The sequence below is a fragment of the Colobus angolensis genome, unplaced genomic scaffold (assembly GCF_000951035.1).
Source record: "Colobus angolensis palliatus isolate OR3802 unplaced genomic scaffold, Cang.pa_1.0 Scaffold259, whole genome shotgun sequence".
Lineage (NCBI taxonomy): Eukaryota > Metazoa > Chordata > Mammalia > Primates > Cercopithecidae > Colobus > Colobus angolensis.
The window spans coordinates 3,793,183-3,809,730 of NW_012115810.1; the positions used below are offsets into that span (position 1 = coordinate 3,793,183).

The 16,548-nt window shown below is 36.5% G+C and overlaps 1 protein-coding gene across 1 annotated transcript in view; it reads right to left on the bottom strand.

The window, feature by feature from the left end:
* The window catches only part of PSMD14 (proteasome (prosome, macropain) 26S subunit, non-ATPase, 14), a 110,503-nt gene that overhangs the window by 45,459 nt on the left and 48,496 nt on the right, over positions 1-16,548 (bottom strand). The window contains exons 4-5 of the mRNA XM_011947104.1: positions 1,166-1,237; positions 811-930 (exon numbers count right to left, since the gene is read on the bottom strand). Coding sequence (XP_011802494.1) covers positions 811-930; positions 1,166-1,237 — 192 coding nt within the window. The remainder of the gene's footprint in view (positions 1-810; positions 931-1,165; positions 1,238-16,548) is intronic.

Below are 16,548 nucleotides of genomic sequence, written 5' to 3' on the forward strand. Positions count from 1 at the left end.
AGGCTCAGTAAGAGAAATATTGCCTACCAAAGAAGAAATATCCCTTGGAAAAATGCATGTATATTTTTCTAAACAAACAGGTGAGAAGGATATATGTGTTATTTTTTTGGAAGGTAGATGGAATAGTTATTGTTTTTTGGCTATTTTCTTTCAGTCAAAATGCACATCTATCAACACAAGTGCATCAAACAAAAAGGCAAAACAAAACAAAAATCTCTAGAAAGAATAATGTATTCTATACAGGTAATTTGTATGGAGTACATATATATAAACAAAATACCATGCCTAGGCAAAAATACTCAGGTTTGCTATTTTTTTTGTGTGTGTGTGTTTGTTTTTTAACTTAACCTTTTAAATAAAAAAAGCTTAAAAGTCATTCATCACCATATAGAACATCTTTTAAATGACATATTTCAAAACAATGGGAACAAGACATAAGAACTAGTGTATATGAGTTGAAAATCTAAATAAGAGAATCTCAAATCTTTTGAAAACTTGGTTCAAAATCAAACTAACACTCTGCTATTATAGGGTAAGTAACTTTTAAATCCAGTATTTTACCAGTTTAAGCTGAAGGCATGAGAAAATAAATTTAGCATTGGCATCATTCAGTTTGTAGACCTATAAGAAGTTATGCTGCGTTTTAAAGATTAATGATTTAATTCAATACAATCTAAAATTTCTATCAAACTTATGATTAATTTTTCCTATTGGAAAGAGAAAATATAATATGATGAGTTAGTTTGCATAGGAAAAGAAAAATGAAAAGAAACACATTTACTTGCAGCAGGCAACCATAAAAGTACTCACTGTTCCTGACTGTGGCATAGCAAACACATCAATCACTCTGACGGTATAATCATCAACAAATTCTCCAAGCATCAAACCCATAACTTCCATTGGAACTCCAGCACGGCCATGTTTTAACATCTGTAGAAAGGAAGAGATGTAGATACAAGTAAAGTTCGTTAAGGTCTCTGGTTCCTCTTTATAAAACAAAAACCAAATTTTGTTTCAGTGAAAATAAAAAACTCTGTTTATAAATGTACCTAAAACAATAGCTTACTTATGTCTGAGAGGATTAAGGTGACAAATACTCCAAAGTAAATACTCCAAATGAAAGCAAAAGAGTTCTCTAAAGCAAGTAACTACATTCACTACTTACTTTTAACAGTGCCAGGGAAGAGATATAGACTTGTTCTGCTGTGTCCACTGCAGGAGCATCTGTAGGTGGCCCCTAGAAACAAATACATCAATTATTACAAACACACACAGAGAGTTTATGAGTTTAAAATTCAAGTTACATGTGGTATAAACTTGATATTTTTAAAATAGTTTTGAAAAACATGTCAAGTACCCTTTTATTTGGCTACGACACAATCAAAACACATTTGCAAATATCAAACCTGTAGAAAACAGGTAAAACTTAATACTAAGCCAAGGGTCTAATGGACACAAAGTTTAAGTCTTTCGGCAATGCCAATCTACCTTGGCTACAAAATGGCTATAATGTACCAATCAGCCATATTTGTTACCACAGTGTGTATATGTGAAATGCTGTTGGACTAGCACAATTAACTAAAGCATCAACATCAAACAGCAAATTCTCTGAGCTTCTTGATTTTCAGCTAAAGACAGCATGTATTAATAGATTAAGGCTATGGGATTCCTCTGCAAATTCATCCCTACAGTGGAGGAGAAGGGGAAAGAAGACTTCTAATCCCTGGGTGAAAGAGCTGTGAACAACATCCTCTGCACGTCACCTAATGAAGCTGTTCCCCTCCCCCTATACAACAACAAATTTAACACAATTGCCCCAAGTGTGAACAAACCAATTGAGACAGGTATAGCTGATGTGAAAATACTTCCAAAATCCTAACCACTATCTTTAAAACAAGTATTACTACCAATCTTATTACAGGCTAAGGAAGACACTATGTTTCTCCTCTAAGGATTCTATCTTCCTGAAAGGAAGCAAACTTCTCTTGACTATAACATTCAGCTGCACAAGGTAACTGACATATAGTTCTTACCCTCAAGAGGCCTACAGTCTTATAAATGTGATTCTGCCCCACAACTAGTGCACATAGAAAGCTTCTTGTTTTTTAATATTGAACAATCTGGGAAATTAAAAGGAGATATGACATAATTGCCAGGTCCTGTTTTGCTTAAAGTTCCCTTTCCCTGACAGTAACTCTATTACAAATTAGGTAAACACGTTACCTTATCAAAATTGTAAGCCATGTTCTCTCTCCCATTTACACACTGAAAGTAAACAATCGCTTTACATTCCATACTTATAGGTCTATGTGTATTTCGTGCTTTTGTGTGTGTGTGTGTGTGTGTTAAATTCTATTACTTTATATTGTTTTAAAAGTTCATAATTATTTACTGGAAGCATTAAGTATAAACGGTTCTAGAATAAGTTTTCTCTAAATAAAATAATTTTTTTTTTATTTACTTCTGTTCAAAGTGGTGGGAAAAATCAAGTCCCTCAAATTTAATTTTCATCATAAATGCCAGGCAATAAAGTTGGAAACTGACCAAATTCTTCATCTATTATCACCTAATGCAGTTTTATTGCTTATTTTTCAAATAGCTAAGATCTCCTTCAGAATGTAGTATCAGGCCAAAGCATCTTGCTGAAGTCATCATATAAACCTAATTTTAGTGGTATAATAATTTTACTCATTTCACTTAGAAAGTTAAGAAAGATTAAGGAAAAGGTGAGGACAACAATAAATGAGTTGTGATGAGAGGTTTGGGGGAAGTAGTAGTAGCCTTAAAAGGTTAGGATAATAGTAAGGTTTCAGTTAAACAGAAGGAATTGATTCTTGTGATCTACTGCATAGCCTGGTGACTATAGTTAATAATAACGTATATTCCAAAATAGTTAAAAGATGACTTCAAATGTTCTCAGCACAAAGAAATGATAAATATTGAGGTGATGGATATGTTAGCCTTATGTGATCATTCCACAACATACATATTTATCAAAACATTACCCCCCACCAATAATTATTTGCCAATTTAAAATAAAATAAAACTAGAAAAATAGGTTAACAAACACTGTATTCATAAAATTATCCCTAGATCCAGAGCAACCTTACACATTGCATATGAAGAAATAAGTTAAACTGGTATCTTGACTGTAGCTTTAATACAGCCTTTCTCAACTTGCCCGAAAATATTTTTTTTAGAAAAAAAAGGGAAATAAAACATCACACCATCACCAAAATGCGTTACTGACAGAATCCAGAAACTATTTCTGCCACCAAAGAAGGAAGAAACACTATTTCGTTTAATATTATATATATAACCAGTACCTAGAAAAGTACCTCGGCCATAGTAAGAACTTAAGTACTGATTGAAAGAATGAATGAATAAATTAAGGTGCTACTGCAAGCCAATGGAACAGAAAAGAAAAATACCAACTAGTTACCTTGAGAGACAGGAAGCAAGCCACATGTCAGTGGCCTTTCTTCTAATTCAGAAACATACTAACTCACAATGGATTTTCTTCTGATTCAGAAACATAGTAACAAGAAAGCCATGTACTAAGAGAAGACTATGCAGCTGTTTATTGTATGAGTGCTGTTTTATTTTTGTTTTTTTTTAGACGGAATCTCGCTCTGTCGCCCAGGCTGGAGTGCAATGGCGCAATCTCGACTCACTGCAACTACTGCCTCCGGGGTTCCAGCATCTCTCCTGTCTCAGCCTCCTGAGGTACTGGGATTACAAGGGGTACGTCGCCACGCCCAGCAAATTTTTTGTATTTTAGTAGGGACGGGGTTTCACCGTGTTGCCCAGGCAATCCACCCGCCTTAGTCTCCCAAAGTGCGAGCATGACAGGCGTGAGCCACCGCACCCAGCCACAAGTGCTGTTTTTAAAACAGCAGCCAGTGATACTTACTGCTGCCCCTTTCACTACTGTTGGCAAGAACTAGAGAAGGTTGGTAGCGGTGAAATGATGCCAGAGAGAGAGAGAAATCGCATATAATACACTGTCAGTGGGACAGATACTAAAGACCTCGGCTAGCAGTGACTATCTAAGGCTGTTGTTTTTCTACATGCTCACCTGTTCAGAATAGCAAAAACCAGGCAACAGAAGAAAACTCCATTAAAGACTCGAAACTGAGCTCAGAGAAGTATGTAAGAACATGAACAGCTGATATGGGGGGAGGGGAGCCAGGGCAGGGCTGGGTAGAGGAGGGTGTGGCCCCTGGCTAGGGCACCACCACCGGGCTTGTGCCCATGGACCTAGGTGAAGACAGGCATTTTTGTTTTCCTGCCCAAATGTTGCATTTCCAAGACCACCCTGGCCTGCCACTCCCCGATCCTGTGTCTATTAAAACTCCAAGACCCAAGCAGTCAAAGACACAAGTGGCTGGACGTTGAGAGGAACAGAACACATCAGCAGAAGAAGACACTGGTGGGCTGAACATGAGAGAGGAGCACATCAGCAGAGGAACACACGGATGGCTGGACGTGGAGAGAAACCACCAGGGTAGGAGCAAACCAGCATGCAAGCAGGCCATCAACCAGCAGAATGAAGCAGAGTTTGGCCAGGGCAGAGGACAGCGGCCTGACTCCAGGTGAAAACCATCTCCCTTCTGGCTCCCCTATCTGCTGAGAGCTACTTCCACTCAGTAAAACCTTGCATTCATTCTCCAAGCCCACATGTGATCGGATTCTTCCAGTACACCAAGGCAAGAATCCCCAGATACAGAAAGGTCTCTGTCCTTGCAGTAAGGCAGGGGGTCTAATTGAGCTGTCTAACACAAGCCACCTATGAATGGCTAAACTAAAAGAGCACCCTGTAACACACACCCACTGGGGCTTCAGCTGTAAACATTCAATCCTAGACATTGCTGTAGGGTCAGAGCCCCACAGCCTGCCTGTCTGTATGCTTCCCTAGAGGTGTGAGCAGTGGTGCACTGAAGAAGCGAGCCACATCCCAAGTGAACGCCCTGTGAAGGGGACAAGGGAACTTTTCCCATTTCACAGCTACAGATCAAAGATGACCCAATTAGCTCCCAAGATGAGAAAAATGTGGGGCTGTGGACCATCTACCTACATTATCTTTTGGCAAACACTCCTGGGGGGCAGTATTCTGGTGATTCAAAAAGAAAAGTCATCTAAATATAGGAATCGTGAACAAAATTTTAGAAAACTATTTGACATCAGTAAAATAGAAGTTCCTTATCTTTGAAACAGAAAGCTGGAGGACAGACCAAGATAAAAAGATGGAAAATAATTAAGAATTAAAATCACACTAACAGAAACAAGGGTAAAAGCATTATAACAAATTTAATTCAGTGATATACAATATAAATTTCTAGATGTCCCAAAATGTACAGTAAAAACTTAGAGATGAAAACTTTTAGAAATATAATAAAATTAACGCAGCAGTCCCCAACCTTTTTGGTGCCAGGGACCGATTTCATGGAAGACCACTTTTCGAGTTTTGAGGTGGGAAGGATGGTTTTGAAATGAAACTGTTCCACCTCAGATCATCCAGCATTATAGATGGAGCATGCAACCTAGATCCCTCACATGGGTGTTCAAAATAGGGTTTGTGCTCCTATGAGAATCTAAAGCTGCCACTAATCTGACGGGAGGTGGAGCTCAGGCAGTAATGCTCACTTGCCTGCTGCTCACCTCTTGCTGTGTGGCTCGGTTTCTATGGTCACAGACTCATATGGGGACACCTGAATTACAGGACAGACAAGAGCTCAAAGCTAAAAAATACAGTTGTTTCTAAGGATAAAATAAACAGAAACAATAAGCAAAGGCAAAGCTGAAGAAAATTTTCTTGAATTAAAAAAAAAAGTTCACTTTTGGGACTATCATATGTGAGGCAATAAGCAATGAATAAAAAACTGTATCTGGAAAAATCTTAGCTAAATCTCAATTACTTTAAGTAAAATGTCTAAAACCATATGAGTAGAGAAACCAAACTGGGAAAAAAATGCAACACAGGTTGACTTTAGATTTATTTGCAACATTAGATGACAGAAAACAATGAAGCAAATCTTCAAAGTTTTAGGTAAAAAACTGAAAGTAAGAATTTTATATTCAATTTTTTAAAAACATCCAAAGGCCCACAAATATATTACTAAATATATAAGGGCTCAGAAAATAGAATTTCATATATCTTCCCTGAAAGAGCTTCTTCAATAAAAGATCCACTTGAGCATCCCAGTCCTCAAATAAAAATTAAAGGCTAAAAAATGGAAGAGTCATCATATAAAGAAATCTGTTACAACCAGTGAATGCAGTTAAAAAGATATAGATACAAATAATGTAATCAGGATCCAAACCCCTCATTATCCAGGTAACTATACAGGCAGGAGGGAGAGATGAAGTACACAATATGCTGTATATAATAGGGGAAATTTTCCCTATATATATATATTTCCTATATGATAGAGGAAAATACAGATGTAAGTGTTGACTTTTATTATTCTAGAAACATAAATTAGTTTTTTGAACAACTTTAACCACTGTAAAAATTAAAAAGCATGTAATCCCAGCTACTCAGGAGACTGAGTGGGAGGATGGCTAAAACCCGAAAGGCTGAGGCTGCAGTGAGCCATGGTTGACCACTGCACTCCAGCCTGGGCAACTGAGTGAGACCCTGTCTCAAAAAATTTTTTTAAATTAAAATTAAAAAGCCATGTACACATTACTAAGTCACTGGGGAAGAAAAACCAAACACAATACTGACAGTAAAACAACAGTAGGAAATCAAGAAAGAAGAAAAACAAAAATACCAAGCAACATAAGGTAAGATCAAATATACTGGTTATGAAAACATATAAATGGATTAAAGTCCCTTGTTAAAAGATAAAAGCCTCTCATAATGGGTTTAAAAATGGAAATTCATGTGTATGCTGCTTACAAGTAACAATTAAAACAAAAAGATTGAGCAAAATTTGTCAATGAGATACCAACATTTTGTGTTTAAAAGAAGCCACAATGGCCAACAGTTCACTCACCTTACCTTTCTTCAGTGGTGTATTACATTAATATTTCCCACTATTAAATCATCTTTGTACTTCTAGATTAATTGTTCATGTTTTCTTTACTATTTGTTCATTGATTTTTTTTTTCTCATAAGTGAGATTGCTTTGGCATTTTTTTGTGTGTGAAAATTGCCAGGTTTTGATATCATTATGTTAGAGTTACAAAACTGAAAAATTTACAAGTTTCCCAATTACAAAGTTTTCCATTTTCTATGTTCCAATAAAATGTATGTGAATAAAAAATCTATCCATGTTTTTCAATTTTGGAAGTGTTCATTATTAAAACATTTGTCTTTGAGGCTGTTCTGTGGCTAATTGTTATAACCTTTTCAGTTGTATTGATAAATTCAGGTTATCTATACCTTGAGGCTAGATGAACTATTATAGTGTTGCAGAAAGCTTCATTTCATTTAGATTTCAAAGTTATCACCATAGAATTGAACATATTCTATTTTAATTTTTCATTTTTTCTTAGTACTGGAAGCATTTAAAACTAAATTTCCTTCCCTATATCATGTTATACCATCACCCAGATGGATTAAAGAGTTACATTTTTTTTAAAAATTAAAGTGTAACAAATGCTATGCCAAAAATATTGGTGAATGTCTATTTGATCTGGGTGAAGAAGCACATTTTAGGTACAAACCCAACTGAACAAATAAAGGAACATAAAATTGCCAACATAATCTAAATTTCTAAATACTTAAAGAATTTAAAACAAAACACCCTGAAAAAATAGTTTTCCCATTTATGACTAAAAGTCAGTACACAAGTAAATTAAAAATACTAAAACCATAATGGAAACATGGGCAAAGAATAATAAAGAGACTAATTACATCAGAAAACATGATGAAATAAATATGAAGGCCAGGCGCCGTGGCTCATGCCTATAACCGTAGCACTTTGGGAGGCCAAGGCGGGCGGATCATGAGGTCAGGAGATGGAGACCATCCTGGCTAACATGGTGGAACGCTGTTTCTACTAAAAATACAAAAAATTAGCCAGGCATGGTGGCATGTACTTGTAATCCCAACTACTCAGGAGGGTTAGGCAGGAGAATCGCTTGAACCCAAGAGGCAGAGGTTGCAGTGAGCTGAGATCACACCACTGCACTCCAGCCTGGGTGACAAAGTGAGACTCTGAGGGAGTGGAGGGGAGGGGGAGGGGAGGGGAGGGGAGAAATATGAAAAATGTTCAATCTCCCTAGCTGATCTTCTTTAATTAAAAAAGTGCCATTAACACATTAAGACATTGTGGGGGTTTGTTTGTCTACCAAACAAGCTTTACAAAGCCCAATTTTAGAAAAGGTATAATAAAAGAAACACTATTAGCATTGTTGATGAGAATGTAAAATGGGATAGTCTATCAGAAAAGCAACTGGGCAATGTATATCGAGAGCCTTTCAACTGCACAAACTTTTTGACCTACTTTTTCACTCCTAGACATTATTTGAGTAAATAAGCAGAGATGTTTGCAGAAACCAGAGTGTTCATGATAGTTCTTTTAATAAGGCAAATAAACCTAGGAACTTAACCTATAATTAAAGAATACTGTTGAAAGTCTCCTTCTCTGAGATATCTGATGACTCTAGCCATTTTAACCAGTAATATAACCTTAAGTTAAAATAATTCTAACCTACTCCTACACTGAATATTTTAATTTACAATCTTGAAGGAACCCTCCTCTAACTTGAAAAAGGTGATGTTATAGACAGAAGGGAACCTCGTACACTGTTGGTGGGAACACAAGTGGAGATGGCCATGATGGAAACAGTATGGAAGTTCACCAAAAAATTAAAGACAGAACTACCATATGACCAGCAATTTCTCTTTTGGATACTCAAAGGAAATGAAATCAACACCATACAAAGATATCTGCAGTCTCTTGCTCACTGCAGCATTACTCACAATAGCCAAGATGTGGAAACAATCTAAGTGTCTGTCAATGGACAGACTGATAAACTGTGATGCGCGCACACACACACACACACATATACACACATACACACATAAATGGAGTATTATTCAACCACAAAAGAAAACCCTGCCATTTGTGACATGGGTGAACCTCAAAAGCATTGTGCTAAATGAAATAAGCAAGACCGAGAAAAACACATACTTCATGTATACGTGGAATCTAAAAAAGTTGAACTCATGGAAACAGAGTAGAATGGTGGTTACCATTAGCCAGGGGTGTGGGGAAAAGGGGAGATGTGGGTTGAAGGGTACAAACTTGATTGTAAGATGAATAAATTCAGAGGATCGAATGAAGTGACACATGTAAACTAACTTGATTGTGATAATCACATCATTAAATACATGTATATCAAATCACCACATTGTATACCTTAAGATCATATAATTTTGTCAATTATACCTCAACAAACCTGGGGAGGAAAAAAAAAAGCTAAGAGAAAGGAGCCTGGCTACCAAGTACATTCACATGGAGGCAGATTTCTCTCCTTTCTTGGAGGCTACAAAAATGAGGTAAATTACAGATTAACCCATGCAACAACCAGCTAGGCTTATGTTTACCCATGCAAAGTATTTTAGGCACTGAAGGATACAGCCTTTTTTGGGCAAGTCTTGACTCTTTAGAGATTCCACTTCAGAGAGTTCTTCACTCTCAAAATCTGAGCTACCCAGGACAGGAATGTGACTTCAAATCATGCATGATATATAGGAAATGTTCAAAAGAACTTGATAAAGTCTGGGAAACAGAAGACTCAAGGTACAAAACACCTCTCTTTAAAATCTGAAAAACTGTCAGATAGACAAAGTTTAGACTAACAGTTCTCAAAGTATAGTCTCCCTGAACCCTTCACAGTCAGCATCGCCTGTGAACTGGTTAGCAATGCACATTCTTACTGAATCAGAAACTCTGGAGGCAGAGCCCAGACATGTGGGTTTTTAAAAAGCCCTCCAGGTGATTATAATGCTAAAGTGTGTGAACTACTGATTCAGACTACGTTTTATGCAGAACTATGAGCTAATTGGAAGAAGCTATAGGACAGTGAATTTGGGTTCAATTTAAGAAAAATTTTGGGCCAGGCATGGTGGCTCACACCTGTAATCCCAGCACTTTGGGAGGCCAAGGCGGGCGGATCACAAGGTGAGGAGACAGAGACCATCCTGGCTAACATGGTGAAACCCCGTCTTTACTAAAAATACAAAAAAATTAGCCGGGTGTGGTGGCAGGCACCTGTAGTCCCAGCTACTCAGGAGGCTGAGGCAGGAGAATGGCGTGAACCTGGGAGGCAGAGCTTGCAGTGAGCTGAGATCGCGCCACTGCACTCCAGCCTGGGCAACACAGCGAGACTCCGTCTCAAAAAAAAAAAAAAAAAAAAAAAACCACACACACACACACAAACCACGCAAATTTTGTATTGGTCCAAACTAGCCAAAGAAGAGTTTAAGTTAATAAGCTACCCATATTTGGCGTTAATCAAACACAGGTGTTCAAATTGGTAAAAGTATTACAGAAAAAGCTTACATGTTCAATGACTGATTAAATCAGATGATTTTTTTGGGAGGCCGAGGAGGGGGCAGATCATGAGGTCAGGAGATCGAGACCATCCTGGCCAACATGGTGAAACCCTGTCTCTACTAAAAATACAAAAATTAGCTGGGTGTGGCGGTGCATGCCTGTAACCCCACCTACTTGGGAGTCTGAGGCACGAGAATCGCTTGAACCCGGGAGGCAGAGGTTGCAGTGAGCTGAGATCGTGCCACTGCACTACAGCCTGGTGACAGAGAGAGACTCCATTTCAAAAAAAAAAAAAAATTACATGATTTTTAAAGGTTCCTTTCTAATTTACTATGATCACATTCTCTCCCAAGGTAGAGATCTCAAATTCAAGGCCTTCAAAATTCAAACTCAACCATGTTTCTCTACAAACTAACTTGCCAACTTATTCTAATTAATATATTGAGTCTCAAACTATGAATCTAGGCAAAATTTTTGTTGACTTTCTCCTTCAGTCCTTATATTCAATATATCACCAAGTTTCATCAATTATTTGTTATTCTGCAGTGTGGGCAGAGATTTTTTAAATATTCATTTTTGAGAAATGAGTGGCAAGAAAATAACATCCAAAGAGTTCACTCCTAGGCAAGTAAGTTTGGAATATACTATGTATCCACCCTAACCCCCAAAATTTGTTGTACGTTAGAATAGGGCTGGGCACAGTAGCTCACGCTTGTAATCCCAGCACTTTGGGAGGATAAGGCGGGCGGATCACCTGAGGTCAGGAGTTCAAAACCAGCCTGGCCAACATGGCGAAACCCTATCTCTACTGAAAATACAAAAATTAGCTGGGCATGGTGGCAGGTGCCTGTAATCCCAGCTACTCAGAGGCCGAGGCAGGAGAATCACTTGAACACGGGAGGCAGAGGTTACAGTGAGCCAAAATCATGCCACTGCACTCCAGCCTTGGTGACAGAGCAGGTGAAAAAAAAAAACAACAAAAAATAATATGAAAGGCTCAGCCAGGCATAGTGACACATGCCTGTAGTCCCAGCTACTTGGGAGGCTGAGGTGGAGGATCACTTGAGCCTAGGTCAAGGCTGCAGTGAGCCATGATCTCGCCACTGCACGCCAGTCTGGGACACAGTGAGGTCTTGTAAAAAAAAAAAAAAAAAAAAATATATATATATATATATATACACACACACACACACACATATATGTTACAGGGTGTAATAAAAGCTGTTTATCTTTGTTTAACCTTAAGTTTTCTAAATCATTCCATGAGCCACATAGTCCTATCAGAGAAAATCTGGAATTTTTCAGGCTCTGGAAAAACACACTTTTTTTTTTTTTTTTTTTAAATGTGTGATAGAAAGTGTTCCATCCATTCTCTTTCTTCTCCCTCCCTCTCTCTCTCTATTTTTTTTTTTTTTTTTTTTTTTAAATGTGTGATAGATACCAATCCCAAACTACAAATAATACTTAAGTATTCATCATGTGCTGCCACAAACTGCATGGTTAAACAAAAGCTTCGAGAAGCTTGTGAGGTAGTCAAAATATGCATCAACATATATCACAAGGCTTAAAAGTATTATAATCAGAGCTAAAATGCAACTTCTGACACTAGTAATATACTTTCCAGTAGAGTATGCCATCCCATTTTCAGATGCCCCAATCTACTTTTGTTCTGGGAGCTTAGTTCACTTTCATTGTTTATAATTTTAGAAGCTTCTGCCACCTGGAGCCATTTCCTATTAAAGAAAATGGAAAGAAAATTTGAGATGTCCTTCCTATTCAAAAGTAGTTAGTATGCTTACTGAGAACAGGGAACACTTCAGTGTCTCCCCATATTTCCTGAAGTCTAGATGGGCACAGTGGGCTACAGAGAGCAAAATGCACTATACACTGTATAGATACTAATATAAAAATTAATATGCCTTTTTCCAAGTCCAATTAAAAAAAAGTCTTTGCCCTAAAAAAATAACTTTTTATTAAAAGCTATGGGAAATTTAAGTCACACAAAGCACTTGAGACTTTTTAAAAGTCATGGCATACAAATGATAGAAAAATAAAACCAGGCAAGCACAGTTCTCAAATATATTACCAGTTCAAATAATTAAATTATGGATGCATATATATAAGCATATAAAATTGTATTCTTAGTATTAATGTATTTTAAAGAACTGAGTAGGGCCAGGCACGGTGGCTCACACCTACAATCCCAAAATTTGTTGTATATTAGAATAGGGCTGGGTGCAGTAGCTCACACCTATAATCCCAGCACTTTTGGAGGCCAAGGCTGGAGGATCACTTGAGCCCAGTAGCTGAAGACCACCCTGGGAAACATAGTAAGACAGCATCTCCACAAAAATTTTTTTAAAGATTAGCCAGGCATGGTGGTGTGTGCCTATATTCCCAGCTACTCAGAAGGTTAAGGTGGAAAGATTGCTTCAGGTCAGGAGGTTGGGGCTGTAACGAGCTGTGATTGTGTCACTGCACATTCCAGCCTGGGCAACACAACAAGGCCCTGTCTCCAAAAAAAGAACTGAATAAACAACAAAAATAAGACACTAATTCCTTGTAGAAACAGAAGTCTCAAATATGAAGGATTTTCAAGATACTTCATGTGCTAGATGGCTATGCCCTGAGCAAATAAAGATACTGAGGTATGGCTCTATTTTTTTTTTTTTTTTTTTTTTTTTTTTGAGACAGAGCTCACCCTCTCGCCCAGGCTGGAGTGCAATGGCACAATTTTGGCTCACTGCAACCTCTGCCTCCCAGATTCAAGTGACTCTTCTGCCTCATCCTCCCAAGTAGCTGGGATTACAGGCACGTGCCACCAAGCCCGGCTAATTTTTGGTATCTTTAGTAGACACGGGGTTTCATGATGTTGGCCAGACTGGTCTCAAACTCCTTATCTCATGATCTGCCTGCCTCAGCCTCCCAAAGTGTTGGGATTACAGGCATAAGCCACCGTGCCCGGCCAGACTCTGTTTTAAATATGAAAAAACTTAAGGGGAAAAACGTATGAGTCAAGAGTTTCAGTGAGGGGAAATGTTGAGTAGGAGTGGTCAGGTTAATGAGGTTGTAATGAGCAGAGACACAAAGTTTCAGGATTGGGAGGAGCTACCTAGTGGAAAGGAGACAGCGCATGGTTTTTATCCCTCATCCACAAGTAAGTTTCCAAGTCCCTCTACCCCAACGCTTATGTCTCATATTTCCAATCCTAGACTTCAATGAGAAACTAAAGATTTCACAAGTGGAAACTGTTAACATGTTTTTTCAAGTTAGACTTAAGTTATAACTATTGTATTGTTAGTTTATATTTACATTCAACTAAAATGGACTAAGTGATCACATGAGGACAAATTATACATGTCTTATTTATAGGACTAAAAAAGACCAGAATAAATTTACAGAGTATCAATCACTTCAATCATCTTTTATTTATTGAGTAATTATTATGTTTAAGAAAGTCAGTGAAATGCTAGGTAAAGTGAGGTTAAAAAAAATTATATAATGATATAAACCAAATGAAAACCCGGCCTCCAAATACTTTTTGAATTTTTAAAATTGGCTTAGGCTGTTACTACTATAAAAAACAGTAATGGAAAAAAAATGTCTTTTTTCTGGTGCTTAATCAAGAGCATAGTTCTAAAATTATCAGCTTATGTAGTATGTGAACTATTCAAGTTAACTTTGTTGACCTTATAACAACTATTTCACCACCATTTTAAAAAAAAAAGAACAGGAAGTCATTTATTGGAGATTGAATGTGATGTAACTTAAACTTCAAGGTCACTTAATAATAACTATTAGAATAAACCAAGGCACCAGCATAACTAAAGAGGTACTTAAGCTACATAAATAGTCTGTCTTTCACACAATGCCACTATAAAATAAGCACACACATCACTGACAATAGAAAAGTAAATAAGAAACATCTGAACATTCTGCAACTTCACAGTCTGCTGCTAAAACTTAAATGAATGTTACCATTTGAAACTTGGAATATGATTTATAGTTACATACTTCTGTAAAAAATATGAAACTAAAATGCACATCTCCCTTGTAAAAACAAGGAATTGAAATAATTACTTTTGCTATATAAATCCTCAATACTAAATTCCTACAAGCAACTTTGAAACCACTTAAGTAATTCTGACTCTTGAAAATAAGTTTGTTATAAAAAGGGGGAAAATTCACACCTTTAAACAGACTAAAACTGTAAGTCAGTGATCTAACAGAACTGTAGGGTAAAGAGCTGAGCGCAAGCACTGTGATCAGCCTTTCTTCATTCATGAAAATCTAAGCAACCAGTGATATAAAACCTGTTATTAATTCCGCAAAGGCAAATAAACCTCAGTACAATGAGTTTTGATCTGCCACATTTAGTAAGACAGATATTATCATCCAGGTTTACAAATTTTAAATGTGCTTAAATTAACCGAGGCATGAGGTGGATTTTTTTTTTTCCATTTGGAAGACTAAACTCTGATCCAGTATAAAAACCTGTGACTTTTACATGGGTAGCCCTTGTTGACTAAGTGCTAAAAGAAAAAAAAAAAAAAAAAGGCATTTGCCATTATAACAGCATAAAAACTAACGCCTCAAAGTGTTACCTACTCAGGCCTTTTAACAAATTTGTTAACACTATTAGTTCTATTACTCCACCTTTCTCTTAGTGTGAACTGGTATCAATTATTTAGCCAATTGTATTATGTTATTAAAATACCTGCTGATTAAACATGAACTAAAGTGTCACTTAAAAGAAATGTAAAATAAATAGCATCACTGAACTGCAACATTCCAAAAATATCTAAAAATATAAATTTATCTTGGGAAATCACATTAAACATTTCAAAAATTTGTAAAAAAAAAAAAAAAGGAGTTTGAATATTTAAATATTACATATGGCTTATTTTTATAATGGCTATTTAAAAGTGCATATTTAGTCCTGTGTTTTAAAATTATTTTTAAAAGTCTGTTAAAATATATGCTTTATAACAAAAAAGAAAATAGGCTTTAGGAACAAATGAAGGTGATTATATGTTTTAAAACAAAACCTAAACATATAATGTATTGAGTTGATGGAAAATAATTCTTAATTTTATGGTATCTAATATTACCCTAAACAAATTTTGTCATAAAATCAAAAATTTAGATGAAGCCACTACATTGTTTCCTCAATTAAAAATTCTTTAAAAAAAAAAAAAACACACAACATAAGTGAATTCAAACACATACAAATAACTACCATTGTATTGTTTATCTCTTACCCAGCAAGGTAAGGAACAACCTTTTAATACTTTAATTTTGTGAGTATTAAACAACTAGTGTGAAAAACAAGCTGCATGTAAACTATTTCTACTGCATGAGCTTCAATGACTAGCTAAGGCAACCTGTTATAGGAGGTGTTAATTGGCAATAGGAGTACAAGTCAGAAGCATGTTCCCCATCGTCCTAACCCAGCAAGGCTAGGTCATTAAAGTGGAAATGAATTCTTTCATGTCGACTTAACCCTTTCAATGCATGATTTCAGCTGTTTGCTTTCAATTAATTTAAAAAACTTGTTACTTTTTAGAGTTAAAAAAAAAAATGTTCCCAAAAAAAGATTATTTGGCTGACAGTTCCAATGACTATATTATTCAGAAGAGAAGAACAGAGCAAGTTAATTGCAATGTAATACTGCAATCTACCCTCAGAAAAACATACAAAGTAATTGTATTTGCCTATCTTAACACTGAAAAGAAGATAGAGGAGACGGTGTTTAGAAATAGCTCAGAACAATTTAATCACATAGGGTTTCCATTTACATTTCTGTTTGCGGATCCAACAACTGTCCCATTAATCATCTTAACCTTGGGATAGAGTAGTAGTAATTTTTTATTCCCATAATGTCTATACAAGAATCCTCAATATAAAAGTGTTTTAAAACATAAACGAGTTAATACACCTTTCTAATTATGTTTTATTATTCTGATAAGGTGCATAATCACAGCATAGCCTGATGACTGGTTGCCAAAAAAAGCCCAAATTCCTTTTATGGCAT